Below are 18,414 nucleotides of genomic sequence, written 5' to 3' on the forward strand. Positions count from 1 at the left end.
GGAACTAGCTCTTGTAGACCAGGCTGGCCTCGAACTCACAGAGATCTGCCTGCCTCTGCCTCCCGAGTGCTGGGATTAAAGGTGTGCGCCACCACTGCCCGGCACAAGTTGGGGATGTCTGGTCTCCTGGAGCTGGAGTCAGAGGCAAATGGAAGCCCCAGGATGGGGTGTTGGGGACCCAACCCATTATGACTCTTAATCACTGGGCCATCTCTCCAGGCCCTCTTCCCGTGTGTTTATAAGGTAAGATAATTTCGATCCATTTCTAATCACTATGTAGCCACCATAGGTTAAATAAAAGATAAAGGCATAAAGGCTGCACCCACTCCCTACCTGCTTCCATTAGTCATTGGTCTTCATCAACTTTCGCTTCCTCCATGAACTGACCTAAGCCACACAGGAGGACTCAGAGCTCAACTGTCCCCAACTCAACTGAGAAAAACTTGGCAACAGAAGGAATTAGGTTTTCACCTTTTCTTAATGATCACTTTTGGACAAAGTTATCTTTTAGAATGATAATTAGGGAGAGATGAGAGGTCAGAGTCCTGGTGAAGTGGCCACTCCTACAGGAGCTCCCAGAAGTCCACACAGTGTCAGCCCAGTTATGTGACAGGAACAAGGAACGAAGTGAGGTGAGTTGAGGTGACTATAGGACTCTCCAATAGCTAGCCAATAGCAGTGACAACTGCTTGTCCCCCCTCCCCCTTTTTTTGGTTTTTCAAGACAGGGTTTCTCTGAAGCTTTGGAGCCTGTCCTAGAACTAGCTCTTGTAGACCAGGCTGGCCTCGAACTCACAGAGAACCACCTGCATCTTGAGTGCTGGGATTAAAGGCGTGCACCACTGCCTCCTGGCTTGTCCCAGTTCTTAATCTCCTTGTGATATCATTGTCTCAAGTTCCCGTGGACCCATGGATTCAGCCTGGGATGCCCTGGTAACACAAACATTGACCTTAGCAGAGTCACGGACAATGGGAAGGGAAAGGACTTATCTGCTACTGGATCCATTGTCCCCTCCTGCCATCCCCTACACAGCCCTGAAGGTGCCCTGAGCCAAGGAGTGTACCACCTCTGAGCCTCTGGGATGTTCAGAGAGAACTCTTTCCAGGTCATTCAAAGAGGAGGAGAAAGAAAGTGAAACCAGCTCAGCTGTGACATACTTGGCTGCATTCACACCTGGTTTGGTCCCCTTATGTCTGGCGGGCTTCACCCCCTCCGCCCTTCCCCCTCCCTCTGCACTTCCCCATCCTGCCTCTGGCCAGACGGGGGGGGGGGGGAGCAAAGACAACTCAAGTTTCTAGAAAGCTGGGATCCCTGGTTCACTCCAAGGAAAGGTGGGAGAGTCTGTCAGCTCAGGGCTCAGAGCTGTCTGAGGAGAGATGGCTGCAGAAAATGGGAAGGAAGTAGCTCCTTTGTCCTTTTCTGGGGTGGTGCCTAGAAGGACAAGGAAGACTAGGTTGTCCACATCTCTCAGACCTGTGGCTGTCTTGGCCACCTAGTAAGCCAGATCTGTAGAGTTGGACCTGATATTTGAGCACCAGGCTAGGAAAAGTCTGAAGGTGTGGCCCCCTAAAGTTCTTGGAGCTTCTGAATGTAGGCAGAAGCAAGAAAACCCTCTCTCCTGCCTCCTCCAACCAAGGGCAGTTCAGAGAATCCAGTCAGAATAGGTGTTCAAGTATGCCCTTGACAGCTGGGCAACAAAGGGCTTTAGCTATTTCACCTAGTTCTTGAAAACTAGAGATTTCTTGTAGGATGCGGTAGGAGTTCATAGCTAGGGCTATATCCTCTCAAGGACAGGACAGATCTGAAAGATGGGTGGTGTGGGAGAATTGTCTGTATTCTGTCAATCATAATTAAAATAAATGCTGATTGGCCAGGCAGGAAGTATAGGTGGGACAGGTGGGGCAATGAGAACAGGAGTATTGTGGGAAGCCGGAAGCTCCCTCAGCATTCCTGCCCAGAGCAAGGAAGAAGCTGGATGTGTCCTGCTCTGCTGGAAAAGGTACCGTGCCACGTGGCTTACATAGATAAGAATAATGCGTTAATATAAGATACAAGAACTAATAAGAAGCCTGAGTTAAGAAGCCAATCAGTTTATAACCTAAGGAGACCTCTGTGTGACTTTCTTTGGGACTTGCCTGCTGTGGGACTGGGCAGGACAGAAACCCCAACAAGCCTGACCCTCATGTTACTGGGATATATAAGTTATAAGAGCTAATATGAAGCCTGAAATGGGCCATTCAGTTTATCATTAAATAGACTTGCTGTGTGATTTTCTTTGGGGCCAAACAGCTATGGGACCTGGTAGGAGGACAGAAACCCCAACAAGCAGGCCCTCGTGTTACAGAATGGCACCCATGTAGATAAATGCATCTACAGAAAGCCTGAGAAAGGTTGGGAAAATAATAGAGAAAAGCATGTTTTCTTGGTAGCAGCAATTTCTCATTTCTGCTCTGCTTGCTAGAGGGAAGCAAGTGCTCTCATCTAAGAGAGGCTTCCTGACTCAGCTTTAGCTGCAAAACCCTGCAGCTCTTTAAGAGATCCTACAACAAACACTTAAATGGTGTTGATGAAAAGCTGACAACATGGTTTTTGGTTTTTCAGCCATAGTAGGAAAAAAGCTGCACCATTTGAAAATGCCGGCCATCCTGCCAGGACATACTCTGAATCATTCAGGCAGGTGATCGGATTGTGTATTATTTGACTGTGGTTTGTGAGGACACTGCTGCAGTTTGCTTGCTGGCGGGACCTTGAAAGGCCATAGAGTTGTGGCAATAAACATGACTACAGCCACTACCTCTGCCATGAAGCTGAAATCGCAGAAAGCTAAGGAATGGGCTGTATCCAGCCATCAAAGCCACGGCTTTAGTCCTACCCATATTGCTTGGTAAATTAAAAACTCATGTAGTCAGAAAAAGAGAGACAGTAAGGAGAGATTGAAAGATAAAGAACTTATACATGCTTTACTGTGTTTAAAAATATATTCAGGCTAAAGCTTAAAGTCCTTAAAATAAGAAAAGAGAGTAGTTTGGTGTGGTAGTACATACCTTTAATCCCAACACTTGGTAGACAAGTGCAGGATTAACAGAGGCAGGCAGACCTCTGTTAATTCAAGGTGTGGTGCCATACACCTTTAATCCCAAAGCTTTTAAGGCAGAGGCAGACAGATCTCTGAATTCAAGGTGTGGTGGTGCACACCTTTAATCCCAGCACTTCAGAGTCAGAGGCAGGGACCTCTGTGAGTTCAAGGACAGCCTGGTCTACAGAGGGAGTTCCAGAATAGTCAAAGACATACAGAAAATCCATCTCACTATCCTGAGTGAGGTAAGCCAGACCCCAAAAGAAGAACATGAATGTACTCACTCATATTTGGTTTCTAGCCATAAATAAAGGACAGTGAGCCTGTAATTAGTGATCCTAGAGAAGCTAAATAAGAAGGAGAACCCAAAGAAAAACATATAGGCATCCTCCTGAATATTAACCTTCATCAGGCGATGAAAGGAGACAGAGACCCACATTGGAGCACTGGACTGAAATCCCAAGGTCCAAATCAGGAGCCGAAGGAGAGAGAGCATGAGTAAGGAACTCAGAACCGCGAGGAGTGCACCCACACACTGAGACAATGGGGATGTTCTATTGGGAACTCACCAAGGCCAGCTGGCCTGGGTCTGAAAAGGCCTGGGATAAAACCAGACTTGCTGAACATAGCGGACAATGAGGACTACTGAGAACTCAAGAACAATAGCAATGGGTTTTTGATCCTACTGCACGTACTGGCTTTGTGGGAGCCTAGGCAGTTTGGATGCTCACCTTACTAGACCTGGATGGAGGTGGGTGGTCCTTGGACTTCCCACAGGTCAGGGAACCCTGATTGCCTTTGGGCTGATGAGGGAGGGGGACTTGATTGGGAGAGGGGGAGGGAAATGGGAGGCGGTGGTGGGGAAAAGACAGAAATCTTTAATAAATAAATAAATACATTAAAAAAGGTTAAAGTTAAAAATAAAAGAAATAGGGGTTAAAATAAAGCTACATAAAGATGCAAAATACACAGAGAATCGGGATACTATATGTTATTATGTTCTTATGTTTGAATGCTGAGAAAGGAGCAACAGCTGCTCAAAGATATTAGCTCATTGATGCTGTTGAATTAATCCAAGATAGGTATTTTGAAAATACCTTGACTTCAAAATTGAAGTCAAAAGGTATGTTACTGTTACTGAAGTAAAGGGTGGGCAATGAGAACAGGATAATTCTGGTATGGAGGAAGACCTTTCCTCTGCTGTCCTGTTCAAACACCTAAGAAGCAAGATTTGATCTGCCACACTGAAAAAGTTATCGAGCCATGTGGCTAACATAGATAAGAATAATGGGCTATATAAGTTATACGAGCTAATACGAAGCCGGAGTTAATGGGCCATCATTATAGATTCTCTGTGTGATTTTCTTTGGGGCCAAACAACTGTGGGAACTGGTGGGAGGATAGAAACCCCAACAAGCAGGCCCTCATGCTACAGATGAGTGCATTAAATTTATTCTGTACAAATTTATCACTTACACCTAAGCCTCCTTCTGTAAGTTAGAAAACTAGTTTCAAGTGGAAAGGTAACGAAAGAGGAGTAAGAGACAGTGGTAGGGCATACCTTCATTCTCAGTGCTTGAGAGGCAGAGGCAGGCAGATCTCTGTGAGTTCAAGGCCAGCCTGGTGTACACTTGGAGTTCCACATTAGCCAGGGCTACACCAAGAAATCCTTTCTTGAAAAAACCAAAAAGAAAGAAAGAAAGGAAAGAGAGTCAAAATGCAAATAAAACAAGGAAACAAAAAACATAAGATGGAAAAACAAGCAAAACTTGGCATCAAAGACAAGGTAGATGGGGCTGAAGTCCTGTGCTGAATTCAAGGCTCAGCCCTCTGCTGCAGAAGAAAATTTCTGACCTTCAGGAACAGCTCCCAAGAGTACAGCGATGAGCAAACAAAACCAAAAAGTACATTTAACAAATATTTATTTATATGACATTTTTATATCAAACTTAGCTGTGTGACAATCAATCTGTGGTTACCTGGAGCTGTAGTCCAGGAGGGATTTTCTTGCCAAGAAGAGGTTTGGTTTTTTTCAGGGGAGGGGCACAGGTTTGGGGAGATGACCTGTGTCTTCATTTTGGAATGATTTTATTTTGTGGAATTCACCAAAAGCATTGCTTTAGATGAATACATTTTACATATCTATAAAACTGTGCTAAAATATATAGTCTTAGTGGGCTCTCACTTGGTGTGAATGACCAGGCGAGGTTTTAGCATTATTACTATACTCTTGAGTATGTTGGTATATAATGATGTCTTTTGTCCTTATTTATATCTGTCTACTGGAATGCCTTTTCTGGCTCTAAAGGATTCTTAGGGTGGGGCATTTTTCTGGCATTCAAGCCTGGCCTCATGCCCCCACACACTCTGCATGAACTTGAACTTGCCTTGTTCCCTCTTCTCTCTCAGTCCCCATCCCTGGGAGAGTCTGGGTCAAGCCTGCTGCTCTGATTTTACTTGGCTGGAATGTGACTATCCGTGTCCCCACATGAAGTGCAGAGGGGCTCTCTCCTGTGTGGGCTAGCCTTGGTCCAAATCTAAAGCTGCAGAGTCCTGGTGGGTGTCCTGGGAGGAAGTTCTCCGTGGGTCACTACATTTGGGAAATGTAAGAGAGTTACACAGAACTCTCAGTTGAAGACTTCTCAAAGATTTTGGTTCAGGTTCCTCAGGGATCTTCAAAGAGCTGTGCAGCACCATTCTGCCTGGCTTCACCTGCTGGGGATGGGGTGGTTGGTGGGGTTCTCTTCCTTGTCTTATATTTTAGTTTCCATCTTAGTTATCCTGACAAACTCTAGGCATTTCAAACATGTCAGCTCTGGTTAGTGTTATTGTATTTTCCAATTTGACGATTTTTAGCAAATTTATTCTCAATCCAGTTTGAGAACATTTCAGTGCTCCACAAAGATTAAAACGAGGTCACGAGGGAAGTAGAGACTGATTAATAAGGAGACAGTTGAAACCCCCTTCCCATATTCTCCAGGACCCGTGTCTGTCACTACACTCCAGAAGGACCTGGATTTGCAGCAGTGCCTCTGTAACCCAAACTACTAGCCCTACTGGTGATCCTCACCAAGCTTGGGGGAGGAGGGCGGGGGCGGGGAGTGGGACAGTGTCAGACAGAAGTGGCTTTTCTCTCCCTGATCTGTGAGCTGAGATCACTTTTGGTTTTCTTTTCTAGAAATCCAAGGTAGCAAGGCCAGGGCAGCAAGATTTCCCAGAAGGCGTCTCCAGGCAGGGTCCAGGATCTCCTTAAAGGATCCCTGGCCGCTTTAGTAAACGTAGGAGACATGTGACAGCTCAGCATACAGGTGCATCCTGCTATTGGGCTCTGCAAAGCTGGAGTCTTCGTTCTTGGGGATCAGCTTTTATCTGCTGGACCTTAAGGTCTCCAGGCTGTCTCTTGACAAAGTAGTGTTTCTAGAGTCCTGGAATAGGTGCCTAGGCCCTACTAAGGGGTCGATAAGGGTCAGGGAGGGGCGTGCAGTGGAAGGTAAGACACAGTTTCTTTTCTGAAAGTTAAAGACTGATGGCGACAGTTTCCTGTGCCTTCTTCTGAGGTTGAACCCTGCATGTGCCCATGGTGGGTGGTGCCTTCAGCATCTACCAGGCATTTGCCTAATTTTGAAGCTAATAAAAAGAGAAAATTACAGAGGGTTTCTGTAGCCTGTTATAAGGTTTCAGGTTGATTTTTGGGGGGGGGGTTGTTTTGTTTTTTTGTTTTGGTAAATTTATGTTCATTTCCTTGAAATACATTCCTGTGCATGAAAATTCAAAGGGATTTGTATTTTAGGGTTCATGATACTGATTACCAAATGAGGAACGGAACCCGTGAACTGGTTTACCTTTCTACCATTATCAGGGATTATGACTACCGTTTTCTCTGCAGGCTGCTTTGATATGAATATGTACTGTCAAGTCATTCCCACTTTTCTGGCTACTCCCACTTCCTGTATTTTAAAGCACTTATTGTACACATGGCTTATTTTATTGATTGCTCATGTTTAGGCTTTATTTGTCCTATTGTGTTTGTATTTTCCTAATTTATTTGTACGACCCTTTAACATAATAAAAATTTGAGTGCAGGTATCTTTTTTTTTCTTTTCTGTTTTTATTTGAAGACAGAATTTCACTATGTAGCTCTGGCTATCCTGGAACTTACTATGTAGACCAGGCTCACCTCAGACTCCAGAGATTATGAGCCATTTTGTCAGGTTTGAGATACAGTACCTTGCACAGTAAAAAAAACAACAACAACAAAATATTAGCGCCAGGCAGACTCTGTTGTACCATTGATTTCCTTGGGCTTTGTTACTTAACCCCTCTGGGGTCTGGTTTTCATCCTTTGGAAACCATGGCAGGTGACAAATGAGAACACTGTCACTGTCTTACTCTGAATGCTGCCATGTAGTAAGTCATCTTAAACAGAGCCCAGAGTATTTGTCCATCCTGGACTCCCCTCTCCCCACATGAGCTTTGTCAACAACTTTCTCTCACACCTGTCCTCAACTGCCAGGATTTTCTCAGGACTGAAGGCTGCTGATGGTACATTGTCCTGCCCTCCAGTCCTGCAGCGGGTGATGATGTAGCTGCTCCTCTTCCTCTTTTCCTTCTTTTTTTCTTATTATTTTTCCTGCCAAGGTTAAGGAATTTGGAAATTAGTAGAAATGAACAGGACTGCTTAATTTGTCAATGGGATTAAATCCCTGAAAATACTCACTAATTACAGTTTACTATTCTATTTACGAAAAGATGAAAGGGGGATCCTTGTCTGCTTTGTGTTTAAAAATAAAACAATATAATCTTCAGTGTTAGCTGGGGACATAGCTCAGTGATTACCAAAGAAGCACAAGGGCTCAGTCCTCAGTACTGCTGAACACCAAGAGCTCCCCAGATGATGGCACTGTTTACTAGGGCTTCTGCTTTTACAACACTTTGCCAATGCTGTGTCATGTAAGAAGTTTTGGTCCTGTTATAACTGACTGGTTATTTCCTCATGATCTGGAAGTCGGTTTTTCTGACTATCATATGGGTAATGGGAAAAGGCACAGATCTGTCCTGAAGAATGAAACGGATTTAGAAATCCAAACGGTGACACCACTTTGACCAATCCTATTTTTCACACCCTTCCTGGTTTTATTTTGCATAACCTGTTTGTGTCAAAATATGTGGTTCTTTTCAGTGTCTAAATATGGCCAGGTTTCTAGCTGCCCACATTTGGCGGTCCCTACTCTTGAGAACATTGGTACAGGAAGGGCTCAGCTGCAGTGTGATGAACTGATCTAACCCTGCTCAGTGTCAAGCACCCATTCAACTGTAAACCAGCAACCAGAATGTCAGGGTTTGGTACCTACTCAGCCCTGTCCACATTGTATCATCTAGCATGAGAGTTACCCCACATTGTCTGCATTGGAGCTCTCCACATCTGCATAGTTGCAATGACAGTGAGCATCTTGCATACTTTGTCAACTCAGGAAGTTACTACCAGTGAAATCCTAAGAACAAAGGCTGGACATGACAACAACTCAGGGAAAAGCAAATATTTTTTTTTAATATTTATTTATTTATTATGTATACAATATTCTGTCTGTATGCCTGAAGGCCAGAAGAGGGCGCCAGACCTCTTTAGAGATGGTTGTGAGCCACCATGTGGTTGCTGGGAATTGAACTCAGGACCTTTGGAAGAGCAGGCAATGCTCTTAACCACTGAGCCATCTCTCCAGCCCCCAAAAGCAAATATTTTCAAAAGACACTTCATGATAGAAAATGCTTTTGAGGGTGGCGGCATGCTATTGTCTGTCACTCTCAGCCTCTGTGGTCGCTGGGCACTGCCTTTGTTTTCTATAGACCGCTAAGGGATGCTTGAAGACTAGGATAGCTACCTTCAAGTACAAGTTCCAGCAAGAGCAACTCCCCATACTCTGAGCAGCCTCTGCCTCTGTCTCCTCAGCCTGCCTCTTTCCCCAGGATGTTATTAACTATGACAAAGGCCGTTGAGGACGTTCTTTCCAAGCACTTCATTCAGACAAAGGTGGACATCGCCTATGCCATCAACAAGCCTTTCCCTTTCTTTGAAGCCCTCCGAGACCACCACTTCATCACTGAAGAAATGTACAAGGTGAGGCCTGTGGACCCTCCACAAGGCAGTCCAATTCCCGCTAAGTATGCGCCACTACTGAGATCTAGGCCTATAACCCACCAGGGCTCAATAGAAAACATTCAAGATCTGACTGTTTTGTTTTTTTTTTTTTTGATTTTTTGAGACAGGGTTTCTCCGTGGTTTTGGAGCCTGTCCCAGAACTAGCTTTTGTAGACCAGAGCTGGCCTCGAACTCACAGAGATCCGCCTGCCTCTGCCTCCCGAGTGCTGGGATTAAAGGCGTGCACCACCACCGCCCGGCAAGATCTGACTGTTTGTCTCCTAAAATTAAACGCAAGTGTCATCAAGCCTGGCTTCTTTTTTTTTAAAAATTACAATCATGTATTTGTTTGGGAATGGAGGTGGGCAATGCATGGTGTGGGGGTTGAAGGACAACTTATAGACTCTGTTCTTCCCTTCCATGATATGGATGCTGGGTTTCAAACTCCTGTCCTCAGGCTTGACGGCCAACACCTTCACTTACTTAGCCAGCCTCAGCAGCCCAAAGTAGCTTCCTTACCATAGAGAAAACCACAAACAAAGAGTTCTCAGCTCAATGAAGAACCATTCAAACTAATTCATCCTTGTTCCACTCATTGAAGGATTCTCAGGAAGCCTGTGATAATCTGCTTCCTGTACCCAGAGTGGTGTACAACGTTCTCAAGGGTCTGGAGCAGACTTTCCACCCTTCACTGCTACTGACATTCAACCTAAGCGAATACCCCAGCCTGGGAGCAGTTTTCAGAAGCTTCGAAAATGGTAAGGTGGTTTCTTCTATATACTTTCCATGTGCAGTGTTACGATACTAAAAGCCTGGGTTTGTTTCCAGTGTGAAATATGCATCCCAATGCCTGTTCTTCCTGTGAAAAGGTAAACCACACTCACTCACAAAAGCAGCTGGAGGGGGCTGCCTTTGCTGCCTTGATCTCACTTGCCCCAAGGTGAATTTTTATAGGACACAGATGTTTTTGTTGCAACTACTCAGTGACTTTTCGTGCAGATATAACTTTGTTTGTGACAGGGTCTCATGATGTAGTCCTTCTGCCTTGGCCTTCTTTCCAAGTGATGGTGTTACTGGTGTGAGCTCGCCACACCAGTCTTGAAAATGTCAGGTCCTGGGCCATCTCCAGGGAGCACCTGATATGACAGAAATGCCAGAGGTCAGATGTGGAAGGAAGACAGGGAGCTCTAGAGATGGAGAGGGGGAAACGGGTTCAATGTGCATCTCTCTGAGACAGGTCGGTTTCGCCGAACAACTTGCATGATCATCTTTTGTGTCCTTAATACAACCTGTGACATCATTGTTAACTGCTCTTGACAGACAAGGAAAGTTGGGCGGGAGCTCCCACAGTTGTTTGTTTTAGAAGGAGGACTGGGAACACCTATATGGATTTCCCAAGACAGAGGCCAAGATAGTAACCACTATGGCAACAAAGCCATCAGGAAAGCAGCCTGTAATGCTGGAGGAGAAAGAGAGCTCGCAAAGATGAGGGAGACAGACACAGACACGGAAAGAGAGGGTAGGAGAAAGAATGAGGTGTGATGGAACAGGAAGAGCTGGGACATTCGTCAGATCCCTATCTCTGGTGCACAATGCCCGAGATAATTTAGCTTACAATGAGAAAAAGGGTTTGGGAGGGCTCAGGCCTCTCATAGGTGAAGCCTGTAGCAAGGCAGTGTGTCACAGCAGGAATGTGTGACAAAGTAGAACTGCTCACTGTGTGCTCTGAAAATGAAGAGAGACTTGGATTCCATAATCCCCTTCAAGGGATGCTCCAGGGACCAAACAGGGCCAGTCAGCCCCACCTCTTCAAGTATCACCCTTTCCCTGCAGTGCAGTGATTCTCTGCCTGACTACCTAAAACTGCCATCCTTCAATACAGCTCCTTATGTTTGGAGACCCCCAGCCATAAAGTTATTTTCATTACTCCTTCATAACCGTAATTTTGCTACTGTTATGAACCATAATGTAAATATCTGATAAACAGGATATCTGATATTCAATCCCTCTGAAAAGGTTGTTTGAGCCCCAAAGGGGTTGAGAACCATGTCTGTAGTGTCACCCTGGGATCCAGACCCTTAACACCAGAGTTTTGAAGGGACATTCGACATCCAAACTTTATTTTTTTAAAATATTTATATATTATGTATACAATATTCTGTCTGTGTATATGCTTGAAGGCCAGAAGAGGGCACCAGACCCCATTACAGATGCTTGTGAGCCACCATGTGGTTGCTGGGAATTGAACTCAGGACCTTTGGAAGAGCAGGCAGTGCTCTTAACCGCTGAGCCATCTCTCCAGCCCCCCGACATCCAAACTTTAACAGCTGGAAAATAAAGGAACAGAAAGAGGGGCAGAAAACAGGTCTGGCAAGTTGAGGTGGGAGTAAGAGAACCACCAGACAATAAAACCACTGCAGACTGCAGAGAACATACCCAACAGAGTCCAAACACGGTCACACAGCATTGTGACACTGTCGTTGCTGGGTCACTATTGATGACACTTCACCATCTAAAGGCTCCTCCCCAGAGGAGAGGTGATTCCTTAAGCTAAGAGTACAGCGGAATGTAGGCTTCACCTTGAAACCAGAGCAGCTGGTCCCAGCGAGGCCAGGAGGACACGAGCTTCCAGTATATGCTGAGCTCCTCCTAGACCTGACGGGACTCATCTCCCTGCCAGTGCAGCTCTGTGGTTTTGTTCTGAACCTTGTTGTTGTCCATGACTTTTGCCATTCATCGGTTGAGGCATCTTTATTTCTAAAATAAATGATGAAGAACAGTCTTTTTTTTGTTTGTTTGTTTGTTTTTTGTTTTTCGAGACAGGGCTTCTCTGTGGCTTTGGAGCCTGTCCTGGAACTCGCTCTGTAGACCAGGCTGGTCTTGAACTCACAGAGATCCGCCTGCCTCTTCCTCCCAAGTGCTGGGATTAAAGACGTGTACCACCATCGCCCGGCTGAAGAACAGTCTTAAGAGAAACCAGCCCCAATCTATTAAAGGGAACAGTGTGTGTGAAACCAAAGTCCTGGTGTTGGAATGGAAAGGAAGGTCATAAGTCAGTCCCACTGAGTGGCCATGTCATAGGGTGCAATAGGACCTGCAGGAATGGGCAGAAGCCAGAAGATCAAGGTCTCAATACACTCTGCTAAGGAGACCTTGTTTCATTTACTACTCCAGGGAGATATATTTATCTATTCAAATAGGGACTTTTGTTAATATTGCACAATTAAAATAGTCTGTTAATATTTTACACAATTGACTAAGGTCTATAAAACTAGAATTATAGGAAATTAAATCCCTGGGTACAAAATATCCAATTTTATGTTTCAAAACCCAGTTTTGCTTAACTTTCTTCTATTTATTTATTTACTTTTGCTGTCATTTTTTAAAACCTTTTCCATACATTTGGTCACATCCTCTCCCCTCCCTCAAGTGCTCTCAGCTCCTCCCACTCTACCCACCCCACTTCATAGTCTCTCTCTCTCTCTCTCTCTCTCTCTCTCTCTCTCTCTCTCTCTCTCTCTCTTGGAAAACTCAAGCCCAGTATAGGCCTTTAAGACCTGAACTTGGCAAGTAGAGGCAGGTGGGTTTGAACCAGCTTGGTCTACTGAGTGAGTTCCAGAGCAGCCAGGGCTGTTACGTAGTGGAAGTCCTATGTTAGAAAAAAAGAAAATACAAACAAATAACCCCACCAAGAAAACCTCAAACCAAAATCAGAAGAAATAGACAGAAAGCACATATAGACACAAATAAAATTGAAAAAAAGAAAAAGAAAAAAATGGAGTCCATCTTGTACTAGCCAACGATTCCTCAGCATGGGGGCCTTACCTGGAGTGTTATTGATTATCCAGTGTCAATCCATTGAAGAAAACTGATTTTCCCTTCTCCTTCATGTATTAATTGCAAATACCTTCTTTGTTAGGAGTGGAACTTTGTGCCCACTTCCCATTCTCAGTGCTCAGATGTTTGTCTGGTTTGGACTTGGTGTTGGGCATGTTGACACACTCTCTGTGCGTTCAGTATGCACCAGTCCCTCTGTGTGCAAAGGAAGCTCTTTCCATGGAGTCATCGACCACCTCTGCTCATTGCACCTCCTCTTTAGCATAGATCCCTGAGCTTTGAGGGGAGGATGTGACAGATATCCCATTTAGAACTGAGTACTCCAGAGGTGAGGAAATACTGCCATGAGATCCAAGTGAAAGGCATTTTTATATTTAGTGATGAATTGGTGAGGGTCCAGCCCACGGTGGGTGGTGCCATCCCTATACTGGTTTTGTAGAGTCTATAATATTTATAGAACAAGGAAATATTAAAATGGTTTAAAGCCTGTAGTTAGATAGTCCAACAATGGCTGTCCACCGATGGAATGTTCAATAATACAGTAGTTGTTCAATCAAGCGGAATGGGTATCTTAGCTGGTCTTGAGTATACTCTGAAATCCAAAAGAAGTAAGCTCTAATGCCAGTTCTTGCCAGCAAGAACAAGCATGCAAAGAGAGCTAGCTTTCTTTTATAGGTCCTTTATATAAACTGCCAGGAGAAGGTTTGTCTCAGATTAGAGTTGGGGCTTACCACCTAAAAAGATCTAGATTTAAGATGGGGTTTCCTACCTCAAATGATTTAATTAAGAAAATTCCCTAACAGGGGTACCCAGCCACTTGGGTTTTAAGTAATTCCAGATGTAGTCAAGTTCATAGCCAAAAATAGCCATCATGATGAGCATAGCAAAACATTATTAGTAATGATTGTTTTGCTATGCTCATTTAGAAAATTAATGTAGTAGGTTTTACTTGAGGTTAATGACCCATCTAGTCTTAGATATTTGGACATATTAACACTGTCAGATGTGGGTTCAATCTCATAAAACTGCCCTTACATCCAATTGAAAGGTAGTTGGTCACCCCATAATGTTTGTGCCACTATTGCACTAGTGAGTACAGCAGGTCACAGTATTGTAACTCACTATTGTAGCTCACAGCATTCCTAGCTGTGTGAGGCTGATGATGACTTTTCACCTGGTAGTGTGCATAGGACCTTCTCCAGCACAAGAATGCTAGTCCGTGGTGGTGAAGCTTCTAGTTGGACACTAGCGTGATTTCTTCCTGCAAGATGGCATAAGTGTATGGTGCATTCATCAATAGGGTCTTATTAGCAGGTTATGGAGAGTAACCAATAGCACTGGCAATGACCTGTAATGTTTGGGGCAAGGGAACCTCTGGTACTCCTTTGGCCAATGACTCATAAAGATGTGACACATTCCTGGAACTACGCATTTTATTTGGTAGCATATGATATCTTATCAGGTCATTGTCTCCTCTGTTATATGATGATTTTGTTTACATTCCACTTATATTTGTATACATTTGAGGGAGCTTCTGCAGTAGTAGGTTTCTATATGGTCAACCCATTTTTTTTGTGATATACCAGAGACTAAATAGCACTGAGTGTCCAAATAAAATAAAAGCCAAAAGCAGCCACAGAATGGACATGAGTGGTCATGAACCCATTCTGTGCACATGAGGAAAATCAGTAACTCTGCCTCCTGTGCTGTGGGAAAAGATGCACTAGGCAATCCCATCTGCCATATAACTTTCAGGGTCTTGATGTGTTTTCCTTTGCTAATTTCAGTTGTTACTGCCTATGAAGAGAATAAGAGAAGTCCGCAAACCCTACCCCCACCACAACCATCTCCACCAAACCATCTGTCCTCTTCACCAAGAGTCGGTGAGCCTCAAGCAGGCTCAGTGCAAATCAATGAGATCCGGCATGAGCATCCCAGTCCTTCTCACCCAGCTGAGCCTCCTCCTGGCTTCGTCCAGGAAGGAAAGACTACTCCAGGCAAGAAACATTTGGGGGGAATGTGGGCATACTTTTCAAGGCCACTTCCTGCTGATTGGGGTTGCTGATAATCTTATGGGAACCTAAAGAAATTTTAGAATTATGATCAAGTCCTGACTGGAGTATCCTGAGAGGATTGATTATCTCAGGCAGCAGTCTTGAATCTGTTCTGGGTGTAGAACTCAGACATCTGGGCCATCCACTCCTATCAGATTTCTCAGGGGGTCTTTTTTGATCAAACCTGATTTTACTTGACCCAGAATGAATCCACATCCTCTCATTTCCTGTGGCAACAAAAGCAAAATCTCTTCTCCAAAGTAACATACATTTTGAGTTCAATTTTGAAGTCAAGGTATTTTTAAAATATCTATCTTGGATTAATTCAGCAGCATTTAATAAATAGTAAATATCTATTAGCTGCTGTTGTTCCTTCCTCAACATTCAGACAATTCAAAGAGAGCATAATAACATACAGTATCAAGACTCTGTGTCTTTTCCATCTTAGAGTGGCTTCATTTTAAACTCTTATTTCTTTTATTTTTATTTTGAATTTTTGAGACAGGGTTTCTCTGTGTATATTTGTCCTGAAACTCACTCTGTAGATCAGGCTGTCCTTGAACTCATAGAAATCCATGCGTCTCTGCCTCCCAAGTCCTGGCATTAAAGGTGTGTGCCCAGACACCTAGAACTCACAGAGATCTGTCTGCCTCTGCCTCCCAAGTGTTGGGATTAAAGGTGTGTGCCATCACACCCAACTACTCTTTTTTCCTTTTCCTTTTAAAGACTTTATCCTTCTTTTTTCTTTCCAAAGTCTACATATATTTTTAAACACAGTGTAAATTGTTTAGAGGCTTTTTTTTTCCTAAGTCTATCTTTATTGTATTTCTTTTTCTGTCATGTGAGTCTTCAATTTGCTAAGTGATATGTCTAGGACTAAAGCCGTGGTTTTGATGGCTGGATCCAGCCCATTCCTCATCTTTCTGAGATTCTAGCCTCATGATAGAGGCACTGGCCAGAGCCATGTTTATTGTTACAACTCTATGTGTTTCAAGGTCCGTGCAGCTGCCAATTACCCAGGTCTGTCTGTTTTCTCACATCCAGGAATGTCCAATGATGACACTTTAGATTTTCTCTCTCCTACACTTCCTGTGACCTGTGGGAAGGCCAAAGGAATTTTGTTCAAGCAGAAAATGAGGCAAGGTAAGTGCCCACTGTTTTGATTCTCTGGTTTCTGGAGAGCGCTAAATGGGAAGATAGTGCCCTGTTCACAGCTCATCAGGAAGCAAAAACAAAAAGGCCTCCCTGGAAGGTGTTTTCAGAGTTTTCCATAGGTGTACCTAGAAACCAGATGAGTCATCTCAGGCCCCTGTGATTATGCCCCGCCCCTTCAATATCTTGGGGGGTTTATGGAGTCCTGAATCTGAAAGAGGAACCCAGATTTCCCCACCTCTGCCTCTACCCCTGAAAAATCCCCTCTTGACCTGGGAAGGAGGAGAATCACAATGGGGAGGCTCAGAGGCTTGTGGTAAATTCACAGAGAAGCCAGGTTGATCCTGTAAAGGACTGTCTTTTTTTTCTTTTTCAGGATCCACAGGAAAATGCATTCAGAATGAATCAGGGGATTGGCTCACTCCAAAGGAATTTTTAAGGGAAGGGAAAAGGTTCAAGTCAAAAGACTGGAAGAGTGATATACGGTGCAAGCAGAAGACACTGAGATTCCTGGAGCAGGTATGCTAATGGCCAAGGGTGGTGGATTCGAGTCCTGGAAGGAGTGGAAATCCAGTAGCAAATATGTGTACTAGGCAGCATGGCTTACAAAGATCGGGGTGTTCAAACAGAAAACGTTGTTAAGTGAAAAAGTCAGAAGTGTAGTGCCCGTGAAGACCTTACACATAAGCAAATGGACAGAGAATTTTAAGGCAGGCCGAGTTTTTTGTGATCAGAGGTTTAAGAATCTTAGCCTAGGCCAATGGATAGATCTAGAAAGCATTATATTGAGTGAGGTAACCCAGACCCAGAAAGACAAACAAAATATTCACTCATTCATAAGTGGTTTTTAGTCACAAACCAAAGAAAAACCAGATTGCAATTCACAACAGCAGAGAACCTAAATAACAGTGAACACCTAATCTGTATGGAAAGTCAAAAAAGACAAGATCTCCTGAGTAAATTGGGAGCAAGGGAGAGGGTAGAAGAGGAGGGGGAGGAAGGGAGAGGAGCAGAGAAAAATATATAGCTCAATGAACACAATTTAAAAAGAGAAAAAATGTGAAGTGACAAAAGTTTAAAAATTGGCCTTAGTGGGTTTGGGTAAGAAGTTAGGTTGAAACCAGAGCCAGCCAAAGAAACCCACCCTGCCCTGAACCCAGAGCCCATCAAAGAAACACAGTTAGGCCCTTTTACCTTACATTAACTGCAGGCAAAGAATTCCCTGTGCCCCCAGTCTAGTAAGCCTTTACAGAAGGCACAGTTCATGCACCCCTTTGAGACATCTTGAGCCACCTCAGCTGTGGCAGTGACCCCACCAAGGCACCTCTGAGTGCTCTCTTTCTAACCTGTAACACCTGCAGATGGCTTGAATTGCTGTGATTCCTGGACAGAGTCTTCCAATAATACTCAAACTCTCATCACAGATGGGGGCGCTAGTGAGAACAAAGGGTAAAGGCACTTTCTGTGCAAGCCTTGCAACCTGAGTTTAATCCCCAGCACTCACGTAAGTGTGGAAGGAGAGAATGGAATGCACAGAGTTGTCCTCTGACCTCCAGGTGTGCACTGTGGCACAAGTTCACACCACAATAAAGCTTTTTGTTCTAAATAAACTTCAGACATTACAGGGATGGATGTGTAAGGGTTTTACCTGAAGGAGAAGAATGGAAAGAGAGATTGGGGAGAGAAATGAAACTGGAGAGCTTGGGACTTGGGTTTAAGTGAAGGAGAAAATTAGTTTATCACTAAGGGGAATTTAAAAGAGGAAGCAGTTTGGCCCTAACCCTTAGGAGAAGAAGTCAATTTCTCTCCCCACCCTGTGGGTTTCATATCTAGTCTGATATCTAAGTGTGGGTATTTTCTAAAGTGGGGGAACCTCAGTGTACCCTCAAAAGAGCAGCTTTCCTGATAGTCTCTCTCGTCAACATTTTCTCTTTCAGAATGGACTTCTCTGAACCTCCATCAGGAACTTCAAGAAGAGCATGACTAGCAGATGAAATCCCGATACATGCTCAGCTGCTGTGTCACATACAGAGGCCTCTGAACTTTGCCTCCAAGCTCCCTCGTGTTCCTGCTCCGAGGCCCTTCCTGTTTGGGCAAGGCAATCCATCACAGCTGGTCCAGCACTGGGGTACTGGCTCACAATGCCCTTGTTCACAGGT

At 44.3% G+C, this 18,414-nt stretch overlaps 1 protein-coding gene across 1 annotated transcript; it reads left to right on the forward strand.

Moving 5' to 3' along the window:
* Positions 1 to 9,041: 9,041 nt before the first annotated feature.
* On the forward strand, positions 9,042 to 18,207 carry LOC101984121 (interferon-induced protein 75-like). Its single transcript, XM_005361670.2, has 6 exons — positions 9,042 to 9,191; positions 9,814 to 9,970; positions 14,837 to 15,046; positions 16,148 to 16,246; positions 16,632 to 16,774; positions 18,193 to 18,207. The coding sequence occupies exons 1-6, from the start codon at positions 9,042 to 9,044 to the stop codon at positions 18,205 to 18,207; spliced, it is 774 nt and encodes a 257-aa protein (XP_005361727.2).
* Positions 18,208 to 18,414: the final 207 nt, after the last annotated feature.

This window comes from Microtus ochrogaster, linkage group LG4 (genome assembly GCF_000317375.1).
Source record: "Microtus ochrogaster isolate Prairie Vole_2 linkage group LG4, MicOch1.0, whole genome shotgun sequence".
NCBI classification, from domain to species: Eukaryota; Metazoa; Chordata; class Mammalia; order Rodentia; family Cricetidae; genus Microtus; species Microtus ochrogaster.